A 25,086-nucleotide genomic window follows, 5' to 3' on the forward strand; every position below is an offset into this window, starting at 1 on the left:
TCATGATCTGACTTTTATCTAAGCTCCTTTGTATGGATTTTAAACTATCTATCAGCTGTACAAGAAAAAAAGAATATGAAACAGATACCACAGCTGGAGGCATTTCTGAAAAATCGTTCAGACTTCGTTTCTATGTGTGGATAGCACGTATGTATACATCCTATTAAGCAACTGATAATAATCAATGCTTACTTGCACGATGAAGACTTTGGATGTTAAAAATATGATAAATAACACTGCTCCTCTTAAAGTGCTTTTTATATAAAGATACATAATTTGAGACAGAAAGAATCATACTCAGACATGTTCCATGTTCCCTCTCAATTTATATTTTTTAAGAAAGTGATTAAATCTATTTCCACTCACACAGTTAACAGCTTTTTTAGTAGCCACCCAAAAGAGAAAAGAGTTCCATTCAGGAATAATGTTTTAAATGTCATTTCAATAACTACTTAACTACTCTATTCCAGTTTGCCTGAAGAACTTTCTGGAGACAATTTGCATCTTCCTACTTCATATTCTGTGATGTGCTCTCAGCATGTTTTTCAATTCTCATGTCAGAAACAAAAAGTACTAAGGAAGACTTCTGGTGTACTGTACTGCACAATATACATGCAAATTATGAACTAGAAAGTGTTGATAAGAACCACCACACAGAAGATGGTAGTTTACACTGAAATACTAGGCACAGTACTGAGAATTCTGAGATAGTTATCATTCAAATTTCTTTCACTACACGTTCTAAGAGCCAAATTTAAATGTATTGACCCAGAGTCATCAAACTAAAGCACTAATCATAAATACTACCCTTCTGATGCATCATTTTGTATTAATGACTCAGTAGCTGAACTCTGTACATTTCTGAGTAATCCCAAGGCTTTCAAGAAGAATTTGCAAAGAGCAACAAGTGGAACAGACAATCATTCAAATTCCCCACAGTTTAAGAAAAAAAAGGTGGGGAAAAAAGAAGTTGCAAATCAGAATCTGTTTTTTGTTTTATTCAGAACTAGAAATAATTTAGAGTTAAATAGTAATCAACAGATCGCCAAGTTGAATATGTCTGTAAACAGATAAGAATAAATTCTTAAGGGACCAAAGTAACAACTGCTGGTAAAGAGCAGGAAAAAGACTTGAAAGTGTTCTTGGGATTAATTGTGTAGTTACTGTAGCAACTCTTTTGAGGTGTGTCTTTCATCTTCCAGCGGAAATAATCACTGTAAGTTTAGCTTTGCCATCTCCAAGCAGAGTAAAACAGAAAACATTCTAGACACAGCTTGAAACTTTTCTGGGAACCATACAAAGCACGGTTGAATTATATCGCATCCGTAAGTCCCACTGGAAGATATGAGTATCACTTCATCTAAGGCAGCTAAGTTCTGATGTCTGCAGCATTATATAATGAAGACAAACAGCTACAATTGAAAAACTTTCTAGAAAATAAATGAGCAGCTATGAAAATGGGGCCACTGGAGGAATCTATAAAAATCTGTAAGTCCAAACTGAGTTTCATTGCAAACAGCTGAACAGTGAAGGAGGGGAGGGGAACTCTCTTCTTTCTAAAGAGAGACTATAAAATGTGTTGTATCCCTAAAAACTACTCTGAAGATGACAAGAAAAATGACAAAAGAATAAGCATTTACAGTCATCAATATGTTTGAATGAGTAATTAAAAACAATTAAAAATACAGCAATACTTTTATCTAGAAAACCAACACACAGCCTACTGAGACTATGAAAGAAACTGTATTTAGTCAGGAATAAAGGAGATTTCAACTGACAACCTTTCAAAAGGCCTTTCAGCAAGTTGCTTGCACAAAGCCTACTAAGAAGCCAAGGTGTGCTTGATGAAAGATCAGCTAAGACACAAAACACATCAAGAACTGTGTTACTGGGTATTTTTAAAATGAAGAGTTTAAGTACATTCAACAGCAAATTTGTGCAAGACCAACCTATCAACTATTAAATCAAACAACATAGATAACACCTGTAGTTCAGCAACTTCCTAAACCAAGGATTTCTGGGAATGGGTATGGTATTTTCTGGGTTGGTATTATCTGACCACTCTGTATTTCACTGTTTCCATAGACTTCTCCTAAGAAATCTTTGCTGGATATTATCAGAGAGGATAATGACATCACAGACCATCAGCCTAACCCAAGATGGCAATGCTGATGCAAGAGTAGCATGCTAAAGCAAGAAGCACACACCGTGATAAAATTCTATTTGCCATGAAATGGTAGCGTAAGAAATAAAATACTTATGTGCCAAATAAATTGCTCTGAGCTCCAAAACACTGTTTTGAAGCAAAGAATGAGAGAGTTGATTCTTCAGTCACATGAGAAGTACTGCCTGTAAGCAACAAGAAAGGTACACCTGGTCTGCAGTCTGAGCTCTCTTTATGGATCAGAATGAATAATCATCTGTTCATACCAAGAGGTTCAGCTGAAGACTTCCTAATGGTTGTATTTTCTATATAAAATGCTTGAGGATACACGTGACCTTTTGTTACAATCTTCTGTGATGTACACATCTGGCTTCAGAAAACAAACTGTTCTCCTCTTGTAACTAACAATAGCATCCCTTCATCCTCTCTGCACTCATGGAAATCAGGGGGACAGATGCAGCAGAGACCATTCCTGGTTGCACTAGATAATCACTGACAAAGCCTTGTTCAGGTGTCCCTGGTTTATCCACAGTGGGCAGGGGTTGAATTCTACAGAATCATTCCCTAACTACACTCATAGGGTTGAAAATAAAACTTTATTGATGGGCACACCCAGAGTTCACTGAAGAATCACTGACCACACAGATGTGGTTAGTCTCTTTCTTTCTTGGATTAAGAGAGTGAATTGGCTGATGCACATGGTTGGGCATGTAATATCTTGGGTATACACTACTGTACAACAGTTGTGTACAACCTGCATAAATACAAAATAAAGAAACGACACATGGCTAATGTTATCTCCAGTGAAGGACAAAAAAAAGATTCCATCTTTCCAGCTCCTGTATAGACACTATTAATGACATAAAACATGTTTCAGTCTACCTTACCCATCACATTCTTTCATGCTGATCATAATACATCTTTTTTGCACATAACTCATTATTATATTGGAAATTTGTTGCTATAGAACAGAAACTGACACCAAGAAAACTAAAAATGGAGGCAGACAAGTCACAAAAACAAGCATCCAGACTTGTGTATGGACATGATTTCACAAGCTCTAGTGAGTTTACAGAAGCAGTAAATATTAGCATTTCCTCAAATCTGCAAGGTTCATAATTTGCTGCAAAACAGAGGATAGCCAAGATATTTTGGAGGTGTGCACTAGCATAAAATTTTTCCATTACCAAATATGCTGATCTTGAGTTATTAGATCTCATAAGGTAGATTTTTTTGATTTTCAGTTGACACATATACACGTGGTGTATGTATATCTACTCTGTCTATTCGAGGTTCAACCTTCCTCTATAACACTCAGTGTTACTTGCTAACAAGGTACAAGTACTGACATAAAAGGACTGTGGTACAAATTCAGCACACCTATTCTCAAAACCTTCTCAGCATTCACCAAATACATGAAAAAAGAAATAGTAAAACTGTGTATTAAGGAAACTTTAAAAATACAATGACATTTCAAAAGCCCCACAAATGGTCATTTCCTGCTTAGTATGCAAAAAGTGTGGCACATAATGAAATACTAGTATCTTACCTGTTCTGTATTAAAGCAATGACTTGAGAATATGTCTTCCCAATAACACTTTCCCCGTTGACTTTTATAATTCTGTCACCTGGAAAGGGAACAAGTTATAACTGAAATTAATTTGTCTAGATATTTTTTAACAGTTATTTTGTACTTCTGTACCCCATAATAATCAAGAACACCAATATAAATTCAAGGTTAGTCTTCCTTAACAATAAAAAAAAGCAAAGATGCACAGCACAAGTACATGTAACCTATACAGGACATCAAACTTCTACTCTTTTCTCAGAACACATTCAGATGTGTATCTTACCCTAAGTTTCCAAATGAATCATGTAGAAAGTCACAGAAAGAAAACTACAGGCAGGTGTAAGCTATACCAGAGGTTCACTTAGGTATCTCATCTTCAAAACAAAGCTGTTGATGGATGGTAACATATACCAACAATTCTGCCTGATTCCTAAGCGAATTACATTTCATGCCAGCACTTAACCTCAAAATAAACCCAAACTTATAACTTTCCTTTAATAACAGCAAATATTGCAATTTTGTACTTCTTCCTTATTAGAAATAAAAAACAGATCTTCTGAAAGCTACAATTTCCTCCTTCCTCAGAATAATCGGGGCTCTTTCCAAGACATTACTGTCTTCAGTGTGCCTTGGACAATGGTAATGGGTTATTCTTATCCATACAGTTCAATCTTTAGATCTAATATCACTTTTGTAAGGTTTCTCCAGATAGTTTGTTGCACCTTCCTCATTAAGAGCTTCATATACTCTCATAAATTAACTCTCAAATCCATTGTGTAGAGTTATTTGTAGCTTTTGATGAAAAACATATCCCATTCCTTTGACTAAATATTTAAAGTCACCTCTGATCCAAAGAGCAGAAACTTATCTTGAATTTACTAATGAGGAGAAAATGGCCTAAAGCTAGGTAAGGAGCTTTGGAAAGCTGCTGGAGAAAAAGAGAGCTGAAAGAAAGGAACCATGCAAAGTAAGCCAGAGAGAATGGTTTTTTTAACATTGCTTTAGAAACTGAAAGCCCTTTTCATGTTGCTGGCAAGATCAAATTAAAGCAAGGAAAAAGCTGCTCACTCTAAATACTCAGCCTGACTTGGAGAAAATAACACTTTAAGTGCTTGTGCTCTGTGGAGATTCCCTTTACAGACCCTGTGCATTTACAAAACATGGATCTTCTGACATTTTAATTTGGTCTGCACTCACAATATTAATGTAATGCAAATAAACTGGTGCGATATTTTCAACTTTATAAAAGTTTACATATTCCCTTTAATTCACTGGTTACTGCCTTTTTCCTCACCTGAAAGAACTCTTTTAAGTTGTGTCTCTTGCTTCTTAAGCGATGAAAGAAAGCCTGGTGGCCACATTTAACGGCTGCTAGCAACCCACATGTCTGATAGGCACCTGTGATGGATGGCAAACCCTACCCCACTGCTGCACACACAGACATGTTATGCAATCAGGCTGAGAAACTGGACTATCCACGGAGACAAAAGCTAATTTTGAAATCACAGCATCACACCAAAATAAACCCTTTCAAAAAGCTGCAGGAAGAAGGAATGCTATAATTTATGCCAAAAAATATTTTTATTTACAAGCTCTGAGCCCTGTCCTACTAGGTTGTATCGCAAGACTTCCTCAGAATACACCAGATCCTTCTCTGGAACTTGAACTAGCTTTTTTCCAGGCTGTTTAAGAACATTCCCACAGATCTTTACTCTTTATTCCCCCTAAGAACTATAACTAGGAATATCTTTAAAATAGGTCATACCATCTTATCTAGACTTGTGCAGCTTTTATTTTTCAAAGAAGCAGACAAGATCATACACAGCAGTGAAACAAGTCTAGTTGAAACATGCATCCAATGGACCCACCGAGTGACCCCGGTGGGACATGCTGTGGAACTCTCACACAAATGATGTGAGCACAGACAACTCTGCAAAATACAACTTTGCTCCACTCCAGGGACATAAAAAGGGGAAGGTCAGTGCCTGAAGGCTTTATCTAATAGCTCTCCATCAGTCTGGTGGCTCATTAAATACCCTTGATCAAACCAGAAATTACTCTGAATGCACTTAAACCATCTCCCTTTCTACACACATTTTAGTTCTTTATATTTTTGCATATATAAAAATGACAGCATGAAGATCAAGACACGGGAAATGTGCATCTCTTTTGGCTGTTTGTATTGCAATATTTCTAACATTTATGCTTGGAACTCAGAGATGTTATTTTTTTTCATGAAATGCCTCAGAGGTTAAATACAGGAAGTATTTTCTTTCTATCTCTAACAAAGATGATTTTACAGGATTATTTAAAAATATTCAGAATAGGCTGTCTCACATTTAAGATATTTTAACCTATTGCTGAAATTAGCAAGAATATTCCAAGTTTTCTGGTGAATAGCAGCCAGGTAAGCTCCTGAAAGAGAGCTCATTCATTCTGGGTAATGAAGCTTATGTTGAGACTTTCAGTATGACAAAGGACCCTGCAGCAGCTAAATAAGAATTGACAAATGTAACTCCTACTCAATTTTCAAGTATTTTCTTTTCTTCACTGTGATCACAAAACAGTGCCAATTTATACTAGGAAAAAAAAAATAGCTGATTTTACAAATTAAGAAAGTTATATGGTGTCTGTATCAGAGGTTAAGCAATCTACCTGGCTGATCATTCCCTGAGTGTTTTATAATATAATTTCAAGACAGAGATATAGTCATATATTTTGCCCTAAAACTTGTAAACAAGAAATATTGGCATGACCTAATTAGATATAACTGCTATCAGGGGTGTGCTTAAGAAGAATATTCTAGTAACTAAAAAACGTATTTTCTCATTTATTTTATCTTCTTTATTCTAGGCTCCTAAAAATCTCTTCTATGACTAAAAATAAAATAATCTCTACAGATTTCATCTCTCTCAATTTGGCAAACACTGAACAGAGCAGAAATTAACGTGGCTCCTCTGTACAACTACAACATATGCTGCGTTTTATCAAGCCAAAACATTTCTTTATATAATATCATCAAACAACACCAAAGTAGCCCTTCCCTGAATAACTACTTAAGCAGAAGTTTAAAAAAACCACAATTTACACTGCACAAGTAGGATCTGGTACTGGTTTTAAACTGATCACCCTAGAAACTTTATATTTCTTTAGGAAGACCATACAAGTTTATTCCATTCCAGTCAAATGCAGGTGCGTGACTGTTTCCAAAGGAAAATATCAACATCCCATTATTGATACATGTACAAACCTTTCGTAGATTGTAAGTTTTGCTGCACTTTTAAGAAACCTAGTGGTATTCATCTGTGTAACTGATCTTTTTATCACCTGTAAGACTTTCCACTCTAACACAACTTTTTCCTTTGAAACTTAAGTAAAGGTGCGACACACTGCACAAAAAAAACCCCATGGTTTCTGCTCTCCAGTTTGATTAAATGAACAACTGAGCAGAATTTTCTAAGAAGAAATAGACTTGGACTGCTCCTATTGAATTTAAGGGAGGTAAAATAGAACAATTTAAAACACATAAACCTGAATGTTTTCTGGTTATCAATTTGTCACAAAGCAAAAGACATAGTTCACAGGAGTTATTTTCCTCCCTTTTCTCCTTCTGTTTACACATCTTAACATATACTTATTCTTACCAGTTTTAAGATAATAAACCAAAAACACTAAGACTGTAATGCCTTAATAAACATCACATTGCTTTCAAGATGAAAAATCCTTGAGGACAATTTGAAAGAGAGATTTCAAGCTTGTGAAGGAAAGAACAAGGTTTAAATGGAAGACAGAACTATATGTAGAAACTTAAATCGCAAATATTTTACATCATGTACACAAACATGCTATTGATGTCACAAAAGAACAGTACCTGTGCACAGTCCAGCTTCAAAAGCAGGTCCACCCTCTTTAACTTGTTTAACAAATATGGTATCCATTGGCTCCAGTCTATTTCTTTGTTTTCCTGAGGACGAAAGAATATTTAATAGTATTTCATTATACTGCCTTAATGTTTTTACTCTAAGAATATTTTGGGACATAATCCAATTCATACAGACCTATACAGTAAGAAATGATAATGTAAGCTAAAAAATGAAATTTTTAAATCTTTCTTTAGAAGGAAAAAACATAACATTGATTACAGTCCTCATGGAACTGTAACACTGATTTTCTAACAGTGTTTTTCAGATGCTCCAAGATGAAGTAGAAAGTTTTCTTGAAGATTTATCAGAGTTCAAAAAGTAATACATCATTCCAAGTAAATTATAATGTCTGGACATGCTGTACATATCCATAATTACACAATGTGGAAGTTAATCTACAGTAATTAGAAACCATGTACACCTGTATCTTCTTGCTTTCTCAATACACGCTTAATTTCTATGCTTCCAGAAACACAGGTACCTTGTTCTTTTACACACATGTAACCAAAGCTGAGTAATTCTTAGTTAAGCAGCCACTGTTTCTGAATATCAAGATGGGGGGAAGGTGGGTGTGTGTGCAGTAAAACAAACAAACAAACACCACAAACAAAAAACTCCACAGTTATACTGCAGGCTAAAATAGTGGTGCTGCGCTACATCTCCACACAGCTGGAATAAGTCATTTTACAGCATTTACACAGCTGCACTTATATAATTTTTATATCAGCGAGCTAAAAAAAAACAAAACCAAACCAAAACCTGCAAAAACGCAAACATGCAAGACTCCCCCACCCCTCCCAAAATAAATTATTTCCAGTCTGACAGAAAATTGCACTCAACCTAAATTTGTTCTACAGGGTTATCAGTGTCTCCTGACACCCCTACAAGGTCCAAACTGAAGCGCTCACAGAACCAGGGGCAGAACCTGGAAGGTCACAGCCAGATCCACACTCCCTTACAGTGCCAGTGCTGGCTTGAACAGCCCAGTCCCTCCCAACTCCAATCACCAGTTACTACCTTTGTTTTCCACACTCTAAGCTAAGGAAACGCCACCTTTGGAGACTACATGATGAGCCAGCCTGGGGAACTGACATGGCATGAAAGTAAGCTTGGCCTGGGTTCCAGCTTACCAGGAAACCCTGGCATAGCTGAGACAGCAGTTTAAATGCAGAAAAAGAAGGAACAGCAGGAGAGAATAAAGGGATGGCTTAAAACTGGCACTGTTGATAAAACAAACACTCCTTAGAACTGGAGTATTAGGTTCTAATCATTTCTTCAGTGACTGACCTTTGACTTAGGCACAAATGGCACTGCTTTTGGAAGTACCTTCCCTACAGCTTTGAACATGCACATATTTAATAAGCCACAGCAATACTTATTGAATATAAATAAGGTGTCCCCCTTACCCTTTTTTTTTAGTTTCCATGTTGGAAAAGCTCATTATTTGAAAAACTTTAGTAAATTGCACAGAACCAGACTTCCCTCTGACTGATCCACATTTTTCAAATACAAGTTTTAGCCTAATCCCTTCAATTCTGCAACCTCTCAGTATCTGACATTTTACCACAAAACAGTTCAACAAAATGGCTTACTCATATGGCTCTAAATGGTCTTCCCAAAATAATTCCAGATTTTCAGAGAATAATCAAAAAGTTGATTTGAGAGAATCAGATAAATACTATATATAAAGCAACTGAATTACAAACCCAGAAACTCCAGCTGGCAGCTCAGTCCCCAAATACTTTAGAATTTGATTAGTGAGACAGAGCTCCAAGACATACAAAATGCTCTTTGTGAACCAAAGTTAATATCTGTCATTTTTAATCTGCAGATTTAAATAGACACTGAACATATGATGGGTCTCACCCTTTAAGAGGCAGCAATGTTTCAGCAAGTTTAGAGAAGCTCCAAGAATAATCTACCCGATACCATGAACAAAAGGTTGTTTCAATGACTTGAAAGAGTGAAGTTAAAATATGACCTTTTATAGCAACTCCAAACATCCTTCCCAGTGCTGCCACTTAATCTTTTACTGTAGAAACATACAGTCCCAAAAGGGACAAGAAAAATAAGAATAATGCAGCTCACATGGTGCATTTAATTTATAACACAATATCTGATAATTACAACCCAACACCAAGGGGCTACCTCAGTTTCCTTTATAAAATACTCTTCAAAAAAATGTTAGTGGCCTATTGCTAGTTTGCTTAGTACTCAAATGTTCCTTTATACCTTGTCCATACCAGAACACACAAAACAAGAGATCAGGCAAATAAGGTTACTCCCATTCAGTATCCAACACAGAATTCCTTTAATACACTTCCCACTTCTGAGTAAGAGGGGAATCCTGTAACAATTTTTGGAGATCAGAGACTGCAGGCTTCCCTGACATCTGACTTCTGACCTGTTGGCTACACCAAGAGGTTTTTCAACATTACAGGCACCCACTTCACATTTCCACAGCTATTTTATGGACCAATTCAAGAAGCTTGGTTCTTTCTCCTACTTGCAGAAGGAGGATATATTGAACAGTCACTCTACTTCCAAAAAAGGTCCACCACCACCCTAAAGATCAATTTACGGGCAAAAAATTAGAATGAAAGGTTAAAAATGTTTACATTTGCAGGTTCATTTTACAGTTCAGTAATACCCAAATAGAAGTAAAGACAAGAAAAAAGCCTAGAACTCTCAAGCTTTGGTAAATGAATATACGCTCTTCATTTCTCCTCGATCTTTTACATACTTGGATATCAACCAAATCTTTTTTTAAATCAGTAACATATAAATGAGTTTCCTTGAATACATAGCCTCAAAGTGTACATTTATATTTTGAGTCTGAAACACAAGCAAAGCTAATGTTTTTTGACAGCAGGAGCTAATGATACGTTCTTCAGACCAACTGAAGGGGAACAAATCTCGTAGACATGCACTCAATGATTACAGAAATAAATCTCAAGTAAAATGGATAATCTAATAACTCACCTCATGTCTCCAAATTTAACACTACTACATTCCAATTTAATAGTGCCTAAATCTCCATTTGGTCCTATCCACATCCAACCATCAGGCAAAAGCAAGATGCTGTCCAAAAATGTGAGCCTAAACTTTCCTTCTTCCAAACTCCACCATCTGGAGCAGACTATAACAGTGGAACTTTTATATTAAGTTCTCCAGCTCTGCACTACATACTGTCAGGATTCACCATTTTCCTTTCTAATATTGATAGACCCAATTTTTTTGAGCATGCCAGCAATTCCTTACAATATGATACAACAAAGAACAGTAAAGCAGCTCAGACTACTAGTCTGTAAGACATGCAGCCTTATTTGCCACTGCTTTTCCAGTGCTCATTGTTGCAGATGATTTTGCCTTCTCCTTCCTTCTGCATACTTCTGTAAGCAACTTTATAACTGAGCATTACATTGCCAGCTACCAGCAAATAGGACTATTTCTTCCAGATCTTCAACTGCAAGTGAGAAATAAGACATCACAAACACACAGAAAACAGGTGAAAGTGTGAGCTGCCAATAACACACTCACATGTGCAAGGAAACAGCAACAGCCAGTACGTTTTTCATAACTCTATGCAAATCTTCTAATTGATCAGCAATTTTCAACAATACTACATGCTACCTTCAATAACCAGTGAGATCACAGCAAAATCTACAAATTAAGATTAGTGTTTTTTTTCAACTGTGGTTCAAGTGATTATAAAATAAAATTAAAAACTTTATTCATATACATATCACAGAACAATTTATGACCTAACCTTTATAGTACTTGGATTTTTGAGCTCAGATTACAAGTCCATACTGCCTTCACAGTCTGACAGTGTAAGTGGATTTCTCATTGCAAAATTACAAGGAAGCTTTCCTGACAAATGTTTAAGATGCCAGAATTAGCAGAGGGTAGTACATTGCACTAGCACAACCACTTTATTTGCAAAGTAGTAAAATTCTAAAATGTTCTCCCTCTCCATGGTAAAAGGGAATATAAAAAAAAATTACTACTTCTAAACATAACAGTAGAAGTAAGACTAGTTAACATTTATAATTGACTTACTGTCAATCTGGGGGGTCACAACCAGTAAAACTTCTCTTAACTCCCCCAAACTTGACATAGAAATTAATTCTAGCTTAATCCCCTAAAAAGCTAGTTTGAAATACAGCTGCTGCAAGGAACATGAGTCATCATCATGGTTGGGCTTCACGAACGAAGATTTGGGAAGGGCTCTACCCACATTCTTTGCAAGCACATTGGTGGCTAAAAAGGCCAACACAAGATAGGCATGTCCGGTTGCAAAAGGCAAGGAACATGAGTGGTATTATATTAAATGCAGTAGCCATGAGATAGTTTTTAAGGTACTCTTTGCAGACCAGGCAGCATTACTACACTGCTCTGTGATTCACCTGGAAAACAAAATGACGTGGCAGAAGTTATACTATCTAATCTACCAAGATACTACACCACAGCAATAAGCACATCGTTTCTCTGTAGTCATTAACCTTCTGATACAAAACACAGTCAGATAAAAATACCTGAGTCATGAAGACTACACAAAAAGGGCATCTCCCTGACAAGCTTTACATTCTGGAGAGAAAAAAAAAATTAAAAAGAGAAAGAAACAAAAAAAAAATCCTGTGCCAAAGAGCTATTGCTGACATAGCTCTTTCCTTCGTTTTGACCTGCAGAGCACAAGCCTGCAAGTGTTGGGACACAGTAGAATACATACTCTCTTACAAAGCTTCTCCTAAGAACCCACTGCTTAAAAACATGCCATTCTCTTTCTAGAGGGGAGGAAAAAAAAATAAATCTTCTGCTCAGGACAGCTGAACTGTGCTTAGAATTCTTCATAACACAGGGATTGAATAAAGCCTACAGATTTTTGTTAAATAACCTTTTGCAGAACATTTTTACTCCCAGCCCCATGCTCAGTAGACAGCAAGAAGACGCTTTATATACTCAAGAATCAGCAGCCCAATTACCTCAAATCAGTAAATTAAGACCACCTCTTACACACATCTTTCTCTGACTCAAGAAGGAGAATATTCCTCTTGAACATGAAGATCTACAAGTATGCTTTTAGATATCCAAGGCATTTGAGCTCTGTTGGTTCAACAATGCTCAGTGGCACTGATTCTTCGGGTGCCTTTCAGGCAAAAGGAGGGGAAATAGATACAGGGGGGGCAAATGCTTCAAATTGATTAATGAATCAAAAACTTGCTAATCATTTCCCAAGTTACTCAAAACGAGACTGCTGAAAGTATAGCAGAGGTTACATTTATTAACTGAAATTTCATTTAATTAAATATAAATCACAAAACTGTCAAGATTACATTTAACTAAGAGAGTCCCACTAAAGACAATTATGGATATTATAATCTGCAAATTGAATTTCATACATAGTAGGCATTACTCCATTAGCAATCCATTGCAAAAGAGGAGCCCAAAGGTCCCACCCCAGCCCAACAGAGCTTATTTCATCCACTATCAAGCACAAAATAACTCAACAGAAAAACACTAACCAAAATAAAGTGCCAAGGACAAGTCTCTGAAAGAGGATAATAAGTAAATTAGTGTGGTTGAGTCATTTAGCAGAAAACACCTGGCATTCAACTCTTAGATACAGAAAAAATACACCCTCATTATTCAAAGCACCCCTGGCATTTTGATTAGGCAACTCAAAGTTGGTATTTCTTCTTTTGCTTACTTTCCTGTTAAACCATTTGACTAATACAACCTCAACTCAATCTTCCTGGCAAGGTGGGGGTAGAGAGGAAAAAATAATCTGGCGTTGTTATGGAAAACATGTAACACAGTCTCAACTTAGTTACAAAACCTCCAAAACTGCATTTTCCCCACTGTATTATTTGCCAAAACTATTATTTTTTTTAATTCTCTCAAATCTAAAATGAAACCTATTCAAATTTAAAATTTAAGCTATGATTAGTCTAGAGGATTTACTTTAGTTCTTAGATAAGCATAGACCCATACAATTTATATCTGTTGTAGTGAACCTACAATCTCCCTTAAATCCATGGAAATTACACTTTGTGTTTTTATTGAAATTCAAAGATGATTTGAACTCAACAGTAATCACTGAGAAATATTACATGTGACAAGTTGGAAGGTCAATCCGCTGAACATTCTGGAAGAACTATAAAGGAACAAGAAATCCTCAGGCTCTGGTCTCAGTAGAAAACTAAATGAGCCCTCTTTTAGCATTCTCAACATTTGGGTGTTAAAAAATGTTAGATTCAAGAGGGCAATTTAGGATAGTGGCACTATCCTAAAGCATTAGTCTGTTGCCTTTTACTTCCTAATTCTATTATCATACACCTTAGATCATATCACCCCAGCAATCTATGACCTTTCAAATACTTGTTTTGAACATTCATTTTCTTGTTCCTTATCAACCTTGTTCCCATCATCACAGGCACAATATGTTTATTTCATAACAGATAGAACCAACAGACCATGACACTAAAAAGCATGGGATTAAATTAAATCCTGGGAGAACACTAACTACCTTACAGAAATCAAGAATCTGTTTAAAGAAATGAAGCATCAAAACTCCAAGTCTTATGTAAGTGGCAGTAAGGAATAAAAAGCTTTTCCTGCATTTTTTCCACCCTTCCCCCAAAGGCTCTACATCATCACAGCACACTTGCAGAAGTGAAGCACAGATAATAAATTGGAACTATTTAGCTTAGACAACTGAAGGGTAAAAAGTTTAACCCGTATTTAGGCACACTGAAAAAAAATAGCCTGGTGATCACAGTTTAATGTTCTAGAAATCTCAGTGAAAACAGATGTCTTAAATCTCATTAATGAGCTGCTATTCGCTATAGATACTTCTACATAGAAATAGAGATTAACATATGAAAAGCAAGAACATCATATTAAAACAAAAAGATTCTGGATTATAATGATATTGGAATCCCAGGCACTGTGTTAAACACAAAATAGCTTAGTTCTCATGAAATATCAAATTTCTTTCAGTCTATTTCTTTATGATTATCATCGTTAACTTTAAGCATGGCCACCAAGCCAAACATTTTTAAAGGAAAACATGTTTTGGGACAATATACAAGAACTACCAACCAATTTCATATGTACTAAACTTGTATTTTGGTATCTAGAGTTTTAAATAATGTTTGAATTTGAATCATACTTAGTGCAAAATGAAACAGCATGGAAACATTTTCCTCCAGCACCATTTACCACATGTTGACAATACAAGTTTTAGTAAATAATATTACTGGTTTTACTAGGTGTAGGTATTTTTGAGTTTGTCTCCAAATATTCCTAATATGCTCTCTTGGGAGACTTTTACCTGTGAGATACCACTTAAATAAATAACTGCATATTTAAAAATGGCAATTCCAGAAAATAAGAATACTTATTTGAGGATGACAAACTATCCTCAGAATACATGAAATAAATACTTTAAGTTATTTCTTGGGATAATAACTCCAAGAAATACTTAATATAGGCTGGTAAGTATAACAGAAATTCTCAAGAAAACAGTAGAAGCTGATAAAAGTTTTCCAGCAAAGAATCCACTGTGGAAGATCTGCATCTTCTGATAAGGTGTACCTCTTAGAGAAGCCTTTTAATGACTTGGCTTAAGGTCAACAATCTGGTGCAGAGAAAGTATGAGAGAACTGAAAATTTTAAAATAGTAACTACAAAATATTTAGGGTAAATCTAATCTGCCCTTCCATCAGATAAAAGGGTGCTAAAGTCCCCAGGGAGGAGCAGGACCCACATATGTGACTCTTCCACCATTGGTCTCAGGAAGCCTTGGCTACTTCTTCCATTAAAGGGCAGTAGCAGACACCCACCAAAACACTGCCCACGCAGGGTCTGCCCACAAATCCTAATGATAAGCTCTAAGCCAGCTCCCCACCCATCCTAAGCCAGAGCTCCATGCATTCCTGCTGCTCCCTCACAACTTGACGAGAAAGAAAATTCAGTCTCCATACTGTCCCAACCTGTCCCTCCCAAAATGCCCATAGCAACCCCCTGCAGCACCCTAGCCCTCTCCTGTTGGATATCCCACCCCCTTCCTGTGATCCCAGTGAGATCATAGCGCTGCTACTGAGTGCAGATCTCCAACTCCTGGTTGTCCCCCAAGCTGCATGTGTGAGTGCACAGGGGCTTCAGAGAGGCCCTGAAAAAGGCATGAGAGCTCTCCTCATCTCCCCATATTGTCCTGTAGACACATCCTTGTTCATGTGCATACGCTTGAGGTGGTCCACTTCTGTCCCAGCTGTTGACCATGAGGTGCCTCCCATCCACTGCATCCTAACCTCTTTGCTTGACAACTCAATCCTGCTTCTTGGCCATCACCTCCATCCCAGTTAGAGCTCTCCTGGACAAATCTGCACTACCTCTTATTCTAAATGCTTTGAAACCTTACTGTTTATCAAAAGTAAGATTAATGCAAGCCATGAGCATGATCTAATTATATACTAAATTCTACATGAGAATATAAGACCATATAAAAATATTTCTTTCACTGCTAGAATACATCGAATCTGGTACACACTTTTATCTTCTGCCCTCTAGGCTTAATTAGGTACTCTGCTCCTTCAGAAAAAAATACTCAAGTGCTCTCAGTAAAAGGCAATAGCAATAGAGATGCTTTTCTCCCATGCACCTAATCAAATATATAAATGCTAAATCTGATAAAAAGCCTCAAGGTAAGCTTAACCTACAAAAAGGGCAAAGCAAAAGGGCAAAATCTTCACTGAAAACTGATAAAAAGAGATACTCCTGCACTGGCATACACTGCTTCACAAAAATCAAAAGCTTGAATCCCCTTAGTTTTGTCTTTCAGACAGGAAAGCCCAAGTGAATTGAGCGAATTATCATTTACAAACTTCAAAAGGATAGTGTTAATCAACGGGATGTTCTCCCTGTTCATCACGGCAGGGCTTCACAGAGGCAGGTTTTCCAAGCTCGGCTGCAATGCCCGGGACGCGCCACTGGGTGGCTCCAGCGCACGGCCCCGAACGCGGCCCGATCCCGTGTCCCGGTGCGAAGGCTCCAAGAATCCTTGGGATAACCCTTCACAGAACTCGGGGCGTAAGGCTGTACCTGCTGTTGCTGAATAAACATCACGTTTGTGAACATGCAAAATGAGATGGGTGCTTTTCCTGACTTTCTCCCCACGAGCTGCCTACTCAGCTCATTTGGGAACAGGAACAACTTGCAGCAATCTAAATAGAAATAGTTTCACCCCCTTCCGCCCCCAAGGATCACACTAAATGCTGGAGAAAAACGTCTTACAGACTTTGTCCCATTTTGTTATTTTTAAAGGTGTAATACACAAAACTGGTAGGTTAAGTTCTACTGGCACCTACATCCTCTGCCCCACAGTCTTCTCTTTCCAGGAGCACAAGTCAAACCTTCTCTCCTTAGTGAGAATGCCATTACCTTTTCAGAGTGCTTTGTGCCCTCTGGTCTGTATTTCAGGGCATACAAGATACTAGGCTGCCATAAATAAGCAATAGTTGAGCTGTGATTCATAGTTTAAGTAGCTAAACAAAAATTTCCAGAAAGTAATCTTGTTCCCACCTGCACAGGTGTCATAGTGAACCAAAGAAATATTTATTTACTGCTGTTCCTCTACTGAAAAATAGATCTCAGATAACATTTTAGATAAACAGAACTACGTAACATCTTTAGATGATTGAGTTCTCCCTGTGAGAAGAAGAAGAATACCACAGAACTCCTTTCTCTAGACCACAAGTGGTATCTTCCATACTGGTTTGGCACAGCTCATTGACTCCCTTCCCTTCCTAAAGGAATCTGCCTTTTCTTTTTGTATGTCAAAACAGATAAAGGATGTTTCAAGTTTAGAGAGTGATAAGGAGTAGGAAGAGATTAACTTTTCACTGTTTAACGCACAGGTGATGACAGCCAAGCAAAACTAGGAGGATGAAAGGGATGAATCCATCTGCTTCCAAGAGAAAACTAAGAAAGTTCAAATAAATTCATATTTCCCAGAATGCTTCCAATATATCACAGCTACACAAAGAAAATGGAAACAGAAGTTCAGAAATGTCCTCTGTCTTCCAACTAAACAAGGTATTTAAAAATACACCAAAAGCAGGTGCTAAAAATCATAACCCACCAGTAAAACAAGCACTCAGCCCGTGTTGCCACCCAGCTTTGAGCAGGTTTGTCCCCAGGGAGCTGCACTGCTCTGCCAGGTGAAGCACAAACTGAAGCCCTGCACACTGCACTCACAAGGCAGCTGATCCCACCTCCCCTGTGTACCTTCCCATCGCGATAGACTGGGAAAAACAAAAAGTGGGTGGGCTCCCAATCTGAAAACCCAGTTTCCTTAAATCAATACATTTTTCACCCTTTTAAGGAAACAGTAAGGTATCAGCAAAATGGATGCATGGATGAGAAAACAGTTAAATACCAAAGAGAAATTTAAATCAACTGGGATGGAAATATTTTACAAAAAGTAAGTTAACGTGTGAATTAAGATAGAGAGCAGACATAGGCAATGTGAGAGGGAGAAAGCTATAAAAATGGAGTGGAACTGACTGGCATAACCTAGAAATAAGTGACTAATCAATGAGCTTAATGCTCACACTGAAGTGAATTCAAGTTTCAGACTCTTAAGTAGTGATTGAAGTCTATTACACAGATGAAGCATTCAATATATTGGATCTATGAGAGAATAAAAGCAAGACATACCTTGTCTATTCCCATTCTCTTCATCCTAAGGAGGAAGAAAGAGTGCATATTAAAAATTCAATAAATGGAAAAAAATGCACAGGCATCTATAAGATATAAAGACTTGAAGTGAACTTGTAAGGTTAAGTCTGTATTCCAGTACCTCCTACTTTTTCCACAACTATTCAACTTAGAGAATTAGAGCTTTTATTCTGAGAATGTAGAGTAATAGCTATTATAAAAACAACTAAGCACAATCCTATGAAACATCCCCCCAGACACAACATGAACAGCATTATGTGAAAACAAATGTACCAAAACACATGAAACACTGCCATGAAGCCTAATACGGCACTGTGTGTTCTTGCAAGGATGTTTCACCCTGAAATCCAGGCAGGAAAGGCTACACTTTATTCATCTAAGGATTCAAAGCTAAATATGCAAGAGATACAAAATATTTTGTAAGCAAGGTCTGAACGTGCTTCCCAAAATTTGAATATTTTTGTTTTGCACTCAGTACTACTGTCTAGGAAAAACTACATACCCCAAACACTATTTAGTAATAACCTTGAAGAGTCTCCTTCTGCTCATTGAACTATATTACACAATCATAACTACCAGGTATCACTGACAGTCCTACAAAACAACATCATCACAACCAAAACCCCAACAAAACAAAAACAACAAACAAAACCCCCAAAACAACAACAAACATACAACAAAAACCAAACAAAACCACACAAACCAACAAACCCCTGACCACACCCACCCCCCAAAATCATACAACTAGAAAGTACTGATGGAAAATGGCATGCTTAAACTAAAAAAAATATTACTTAAATACTTTCTAGTCAATATTTCAGTATGAATGAAAGATCGTGGTTAATCTTGTCTACAAAATTCTACGGTTTAAGAAGCACAGTTTAAGCATGGAAATACTTGTGTTCTGAACTGTAACCTTCATGGAGTAATAGATGTTCAATCTAAATACAATTTCTTAGACTAGTATGTACTATTTAGAAAGTATTTCTAACAATTCACTACAGCTAATTAGAACAGCTTTGTCCTAAAGGAAAGAAGGAGCAAGGAGATGATCACAGAAATAATTTTCACCTGGATATTTCCTCCTACTTTTAAATGGACTAATTTCAAATTTCTAGGTATTTTGCATTTAAAGACAAAATACTATGTTTTTCATATTAAATACTCTCAAGGCAACTATACACTCAACTGAGCAATCCATTCAAGAGAGAAAGATTTGAAGAAAGAGAGGGAATAAGACCTGGATACTAATACTATATAATCATGAGGATGAGACCAGCCTGTCCTAGGAGCAATAGATTTCTTGTGACACATACAAAAGTTCTATTGGAGCTTTGTAAGATACTACAGAAAGGCAACTTTAAGGAAGAGAGAAACAATAAAAGAACTCCCCCAAACCTGAAACACTTGAGTTAACAGAAATCTGGCACTCATCCTACTTTGAAAAAGCCATGGTAATTATCACTGCACTAAAGCAGTGTATTCCCTAAGTTGGAGAGTGCTGTCTGCTCTATACTTTGGTAACAACAGCACACTAGAAGACAAATACTATTGACTGCTTACTCCTGAAGGCCTGTAACAGCCAGCTGAACTCCCATCAGCAGTGAAGAATTATATAAGGCTAACATCTGCCATCAAAGCTCTGAACTGAAAAAAACATCTTTACAACTTGAAATATTAGAGCTCATAGTCTAGAAAATCTGGGTTACATGTATGGGAGGCTACTCAGCTTGACGCTACTTAACAAAAATTTTTGGAAGTGAAAAGTTATCTAATATAGACATGCTGTAATTTAGTAAATACTGCAATAGCCTTCTCAGTTTGTCACTGGCTATGCAAAGCTCTGTTTTAGAAGACAGCTGCACAACATTAGTTTTCCACGGTATCAAGCCAATGAGCTCAAGCCTTGAAAAATGGAATGGATGCTTCATAATGGAAGTGTTTTGAAACCAGCTTTCCCTCCTACATTCACCTCTTACACACTGCAAAATATTAGTATATGCTGCATTCATACCTTAAGAGAAGGTTTTCTTTTATCACTTATTTGCTTCTCAGACAAATGGAGAGACTCAGGAGAACAAACTTCTCATGCAAAAGTAGCATCTGATTCTTACAAATCCTAATAAACATCTGATGCTAAAAGCATTATGTAACAGTGGTTTTTTGCAATGCTAGCTTAAGAAACCTTCACACGCTCTTTATTAATTTTCTTAAGGGAAAGGTGGCATGGGAAGCAAGGAGGGTACATAATGGGTTATTCCTGAATGTGCAGCTATTCCCAGTTTGGTGTGTCCCCACATAAGCACAGCCAAGTACTTTTGCCAAAATGAAATGTGTTAAACCGCAGCCTCAGTTTCCAAGATCATCTTTCACACCGTCCTTCACACAGGGCTGTCCTTCTCAACAAGACCTGCCAGACAACCTGCCATAACCCTTCTCTATCACAATGTTTATAAATTAGTTAATTAATACCAATTACAATGAGAGAGAGACCTGCAGTGTTACGTACACACTTAAATGAAAGAAATTAGATATAATATAAAAATATTACATATATAATAAAAATATAAATTAAATATAACATACTACTATTTAGTTTTAAAATATGCAGAGATCCTTCCCTGAATTGATTATAATCAATCATTTTCAATCATTTCAATGACAGCAAGTAAGGTCTGTTATCCAGTCAGATGTGAATATAAATGGAGAAAACAGAGCTTTATGGATGCCCCTCATATTCAAGCCACTGTCACCCTGTCACTCCTTCCTTGTAGAGAGCTCCTCAGGACAACACACAAAAAGGCTTTCCAACTGAACATATTTTTTATTACACCAACTAGCACACTGAACTTCTCAAAATTTAAATAACATCCCAACACCTCAAACACATCTAGGCAGAGGACAGGTTCTTATACATTTTTATTAAAGTAATGCCCACTCTTCTCCACTCAATACATCCTTTAGGGTGGAGATCTTTGCTTCCAAGAAAAGTCACCTCAGTGGCTTTCAAAGTTGCAGTATTCTCCAGCCTGTTAAAAACATGGAATATCCAGTTGTGGTGTGATCCTTATCACACCCTGCAGGCTTAAGAACATTATGCTCTCTGTCCTAGAGATGCCACTGTTCCCCCCTTGTTAAGAGTCTTGTCCTCTTCTTCCCAGAGGACTCCACCTGATTTGTCAACAGCTTTTTCAAGCACACAAACTGCAAGCAACAGGAGCAGAACTTCTAATGGGGACATTTTCATTATATATTTCTGAATTGGAACAAAGACTAGCTATTAAAAAAATAAAAACCACATATATACACAAAGAATGTGGAAAGATTGTTTGAAAGAAAGCTCTTTTAGATGCTTTTTTTTCTTTTCACTACTTCTACCAGTTTATGTTGATTTGCAGTAAAATGTAGAGATCTTAGGGCAAGCTTACCTTGTGGAAAAAAATTTATTTAAATGAATAAATAAATGAAAATCAAAGGAGCTAGAATGCAAAGCCTTCTCTGGGGCAAAAAAAGACCTCTGCATTGATCTAGAGGGCAAGCCCCAGCATCAGATTGACACTTGTGATAACAGAGGGCTGTGGCTCTGAGAAACAGGCAGGAGATTTGAGTAACTCCAGCTGTTATGTCAATGGCATCTTCAACTTCCAGCTGTAGTATCTGCCTTAAATCAGAGGGGATCACATGCATTCTTAGGGGTAAAGAAGGGACAAGGCTACTGCAAGATTCAAGACACTCAGAAAACCAAATCATATTCATCATTATTATACTCCCTTTAAGGTGTGCAAAACAAATTGAGGAAAGAGAGGAAAAGGTGTTTGAGCTTAGAACTGATGACAGAGACTGTAATCAGCTGGTAACCAATAGGATCTTTGATCAAATAAGAACTGCAGAGAAATCAGATTTGCCTCATTTAGGATCAGGTTGACAACAGGTGAATTTCATTCTTTCATACCATAACCTAGGTACACAGATTTCTATAAAAGCCACCTTATAAAGACTCGGGAGTAATAATTTGGGAGATCTGTTCTTTTTTTGCTCTATCTCATGGACATTAAAAGGAAGAAAACAGAATATAACCTCTCAAGTTAATTTAAAGAAGTACTGACCAGGCTCTGGTCCAAACAAACCTTATCATTTTTACATGAAACTGAATCCGTGAATAAAGGTCTTCATTCAACCATCTCATTATTTGCTTTTCAAAACCAGACAGAAATAGGAATGAATTACCCAGATTCAGACATATCAGAGAAGACATGGAGGATAAAAAGGAAAGGCATTAAGACCTTTCTTGCAGAAAAAGAGGGGAGTTAGAGCTTCAAGACATCTTGAGATTTACAGGTATCAGGCTCACTATGTACTGCTTGGGCCTCTCTCAGAAACCATCAGGTATAAATGAGAGAGGAAGGACTGACATTCCTTTTTTATATTGCCCTTCCTTGTGCCTGCCTCCTTTTGCATGTGAAAAACATACTAACCTCTTCAGAGACATCTAGTGATGGCTTTCTTCCAGCATGTATTCAGTCACTTCTTAGTTAAGGAGGTTAATCCTGCTCATGCTGTTTATTTTCACCCTCAGCATGAAAAGGGGCTCTTGCTGGGAGATGCTAACAAGTGCACGCAGTTTGTTCTGCTCAAGGCTAAGGTTTCCCCACCCTCCTTCCTCTGTTTCACACTGGAATTCAACCAGAGATTGCTATAACCTATGCTGAAGGACAGAAACGTTGGGACCACCTGATACTGCTGAGTGTCTCAGTTCCATATAACTTCAGTGAGTCATTGTTGAGAGAAAAAATCTGGGCACTCAAGTGCAGGCCGAATAGCTGAAGTTAACTGGAAAAATGTGCCAGCTTTCTCCTGTAAAGCTTTTTCTACTTCTAAAGAAATCTTATAGCCACCAAGGACAGGCAAAGAAAGACAACTTTAATGAAAGACTCCTGCAGAGACACATGAGTCAATTAGCTTCGTGCTCTTTCAGGAAAGTTTCAATACCCATTCCACAGCTCGGTAACAATCTATTCCTCTGCCTAACTGGAAAAGCAAAAGCAAAACTGAGAGGTGGCATTGATTATGAAAACGTTTACACTTGATGACTTTAAAATGAGCAAATCTTATTTGAACTCACTAGGAAACACCCTCTCTCGATATTAAAATTCTCAGTATTAAAGGCACTTTTTCTCAACACCTGGTACTACAGCAGCATTCAAAAGGTTCAGTCACAGAAGAGAATATGTACACTCTTTGAGCAAGGCAGATCAATTAGCAACTTAACATCTACTTGTTTTAAATAAAAATAATGTAAAATACTTTAAGGAAGTTGTTCTTTAATGTAGGCCTGTATATATTTTGTATATATCTGTCTCTTGACTAACAGAGAATTGCAGATGTCGTTCTTTTCAGCACAAAGAACATAACACAGAAACATAACCTGTCTTTCTAATGTACATTAATTTTAGGATAGTCATTTAGAAACTAAGACAAACTAATGTTTCTTCATCTCTTAGTATGATGGTATGACAAACTTCAATTTGGGGAGGTGGGGAACAACAACAACAAAGAAGAAATCCAAACCCTTGAAGTCTACACTTTAAAAGATGTACAAACTAATTAATGACACTGGCTTTGGGTAAAAAAAAAAAAGAAAAAAAAATCTGTACAGAAAAGTATTTCCATATTCTGCAATGACCACTGGTCTTACCCATGGTACAAATATTTTTAACAGACTGACATGCTCAGTCATCCACCTTACACACGAGGGATCTTTCATCTGTGTCACACAGATCTACAAATACATTTACTTCCAAGTAAGCTGGATTTTTGATCCTAAATGGTACATGGCTATATATTAAGTGCATTAGTTGTGCACAACTAATTTCACTTACTTTAAAAGAAAACTGTACTGCAGATTCTGGAGGGTAAACTATGAAGTGTCTTAAGGTGAAGCCAAAACCCTGAGATGTCCTCCTCAGCACGACAGTTTTGGGACCAGGCCAAGAGAAAGTTTCTTCCTCCTCCGATGGTGATATAGCTTCACTCTGTTCTTTTCCATCTTTATTTTTTGATGCCTAGAATAGAAAAAGACATGCACAGTAGTTTTAATTTAGATCATTGAAAAGAAGAAGAAAACGAGAGTAAAAATTCCTAGATATTCTCGTTCACTTGAAAATAGAATTTCTCCCCCCATAACCAAAATAACTTGGTGATCACTACTACTTTCAAATGAAATGTCTATTGTAAAGCAGCATCCCTTACAGCATTACACCTCTGGTCATACTGCACGCAGAATAAGTCTTAAATTTTAAATGGACCTAGATATGAAAAAGTCAACGTACAACAATGAAAGACTTGAATGAACCACAACAAATGTGTACAGCTTCGTGTTTTATTTGCTCTCTATTTAGAGACAAATATGTGACTTCTGGGACTCAATTTTTGGGTGCACACATCTCACACACTTAAGTACAAAACAAACTCCTCTTTTCCTCACTTAAATGCAGGCATGATTTTCTCCACTTGTATCTCCTCACTTAATACAAGTAAAACAGAACTGCAGAACATGTACAATTGGTTAGGCTTCTTCAGCAAGACACTTCTCCTCTACTCATATCTATTACTTCACCTTTGTTTTCTCCATCCTTAGTTAATTCCTCTGAACATTTCAGTATGCAAACTCTAAATACAAAAGTAAA

General features: G+C 37.0%; 1 protein-coding gene across 3 annotated transcripts in view; it reads right to left on the minus strand.

The window, feature by feature from the left end:
* ARHGAP21 (Rho GTPase activating protein 21) overlaps nt 1–25,086 on the minus strand; it is an 81,407-nt gene that overhangs the window by 42,331 nt on the left and 13,990 nt on the right. For all 3 annotated transcript variants that reach the window (XM_029961708.1, XM_029961709.1, XM_029961710.1), the window contains exons 2-5: nt 24,280–24,462; nt 18,380–18,404; nt 7,606–7,698; nt 3,714–3,792 (exon numbers count right to left, since the gene is read on the minus strand). In XM_029961708.1, the coding sequence (XP_029817568.1) occupies nt 3,714–3,792; nt 7,606–7,698; nt 18,380–18,404; nt 24,280–24,462 (380 nt within the window). The remainder of the gene's footprint in view (nt 1–3,713; nt 3,793–7,605; nt 7,699–18,379; nt 18,405–24,279; nt 24,463–25,086) is intronic.

The sequence above is a fragment of the Manacus vitellinus genome, unplaced genomic scaffold, assembly GCF_001715985.3.
Source record: "Manacus vitellinus isolate BGI_N305 unplaced genomic scaffold, ASM171598v3 scaffold_3_pilon, whole genome shotgun sequence".
In the NCBI taxonomy this organism is placed as follows: domain Eukaryota; kingdom Metazoa; phylum Chordata; class Aves; order Passeriformes; family Pipridae; genus Manacus; species Manacus vitellinus.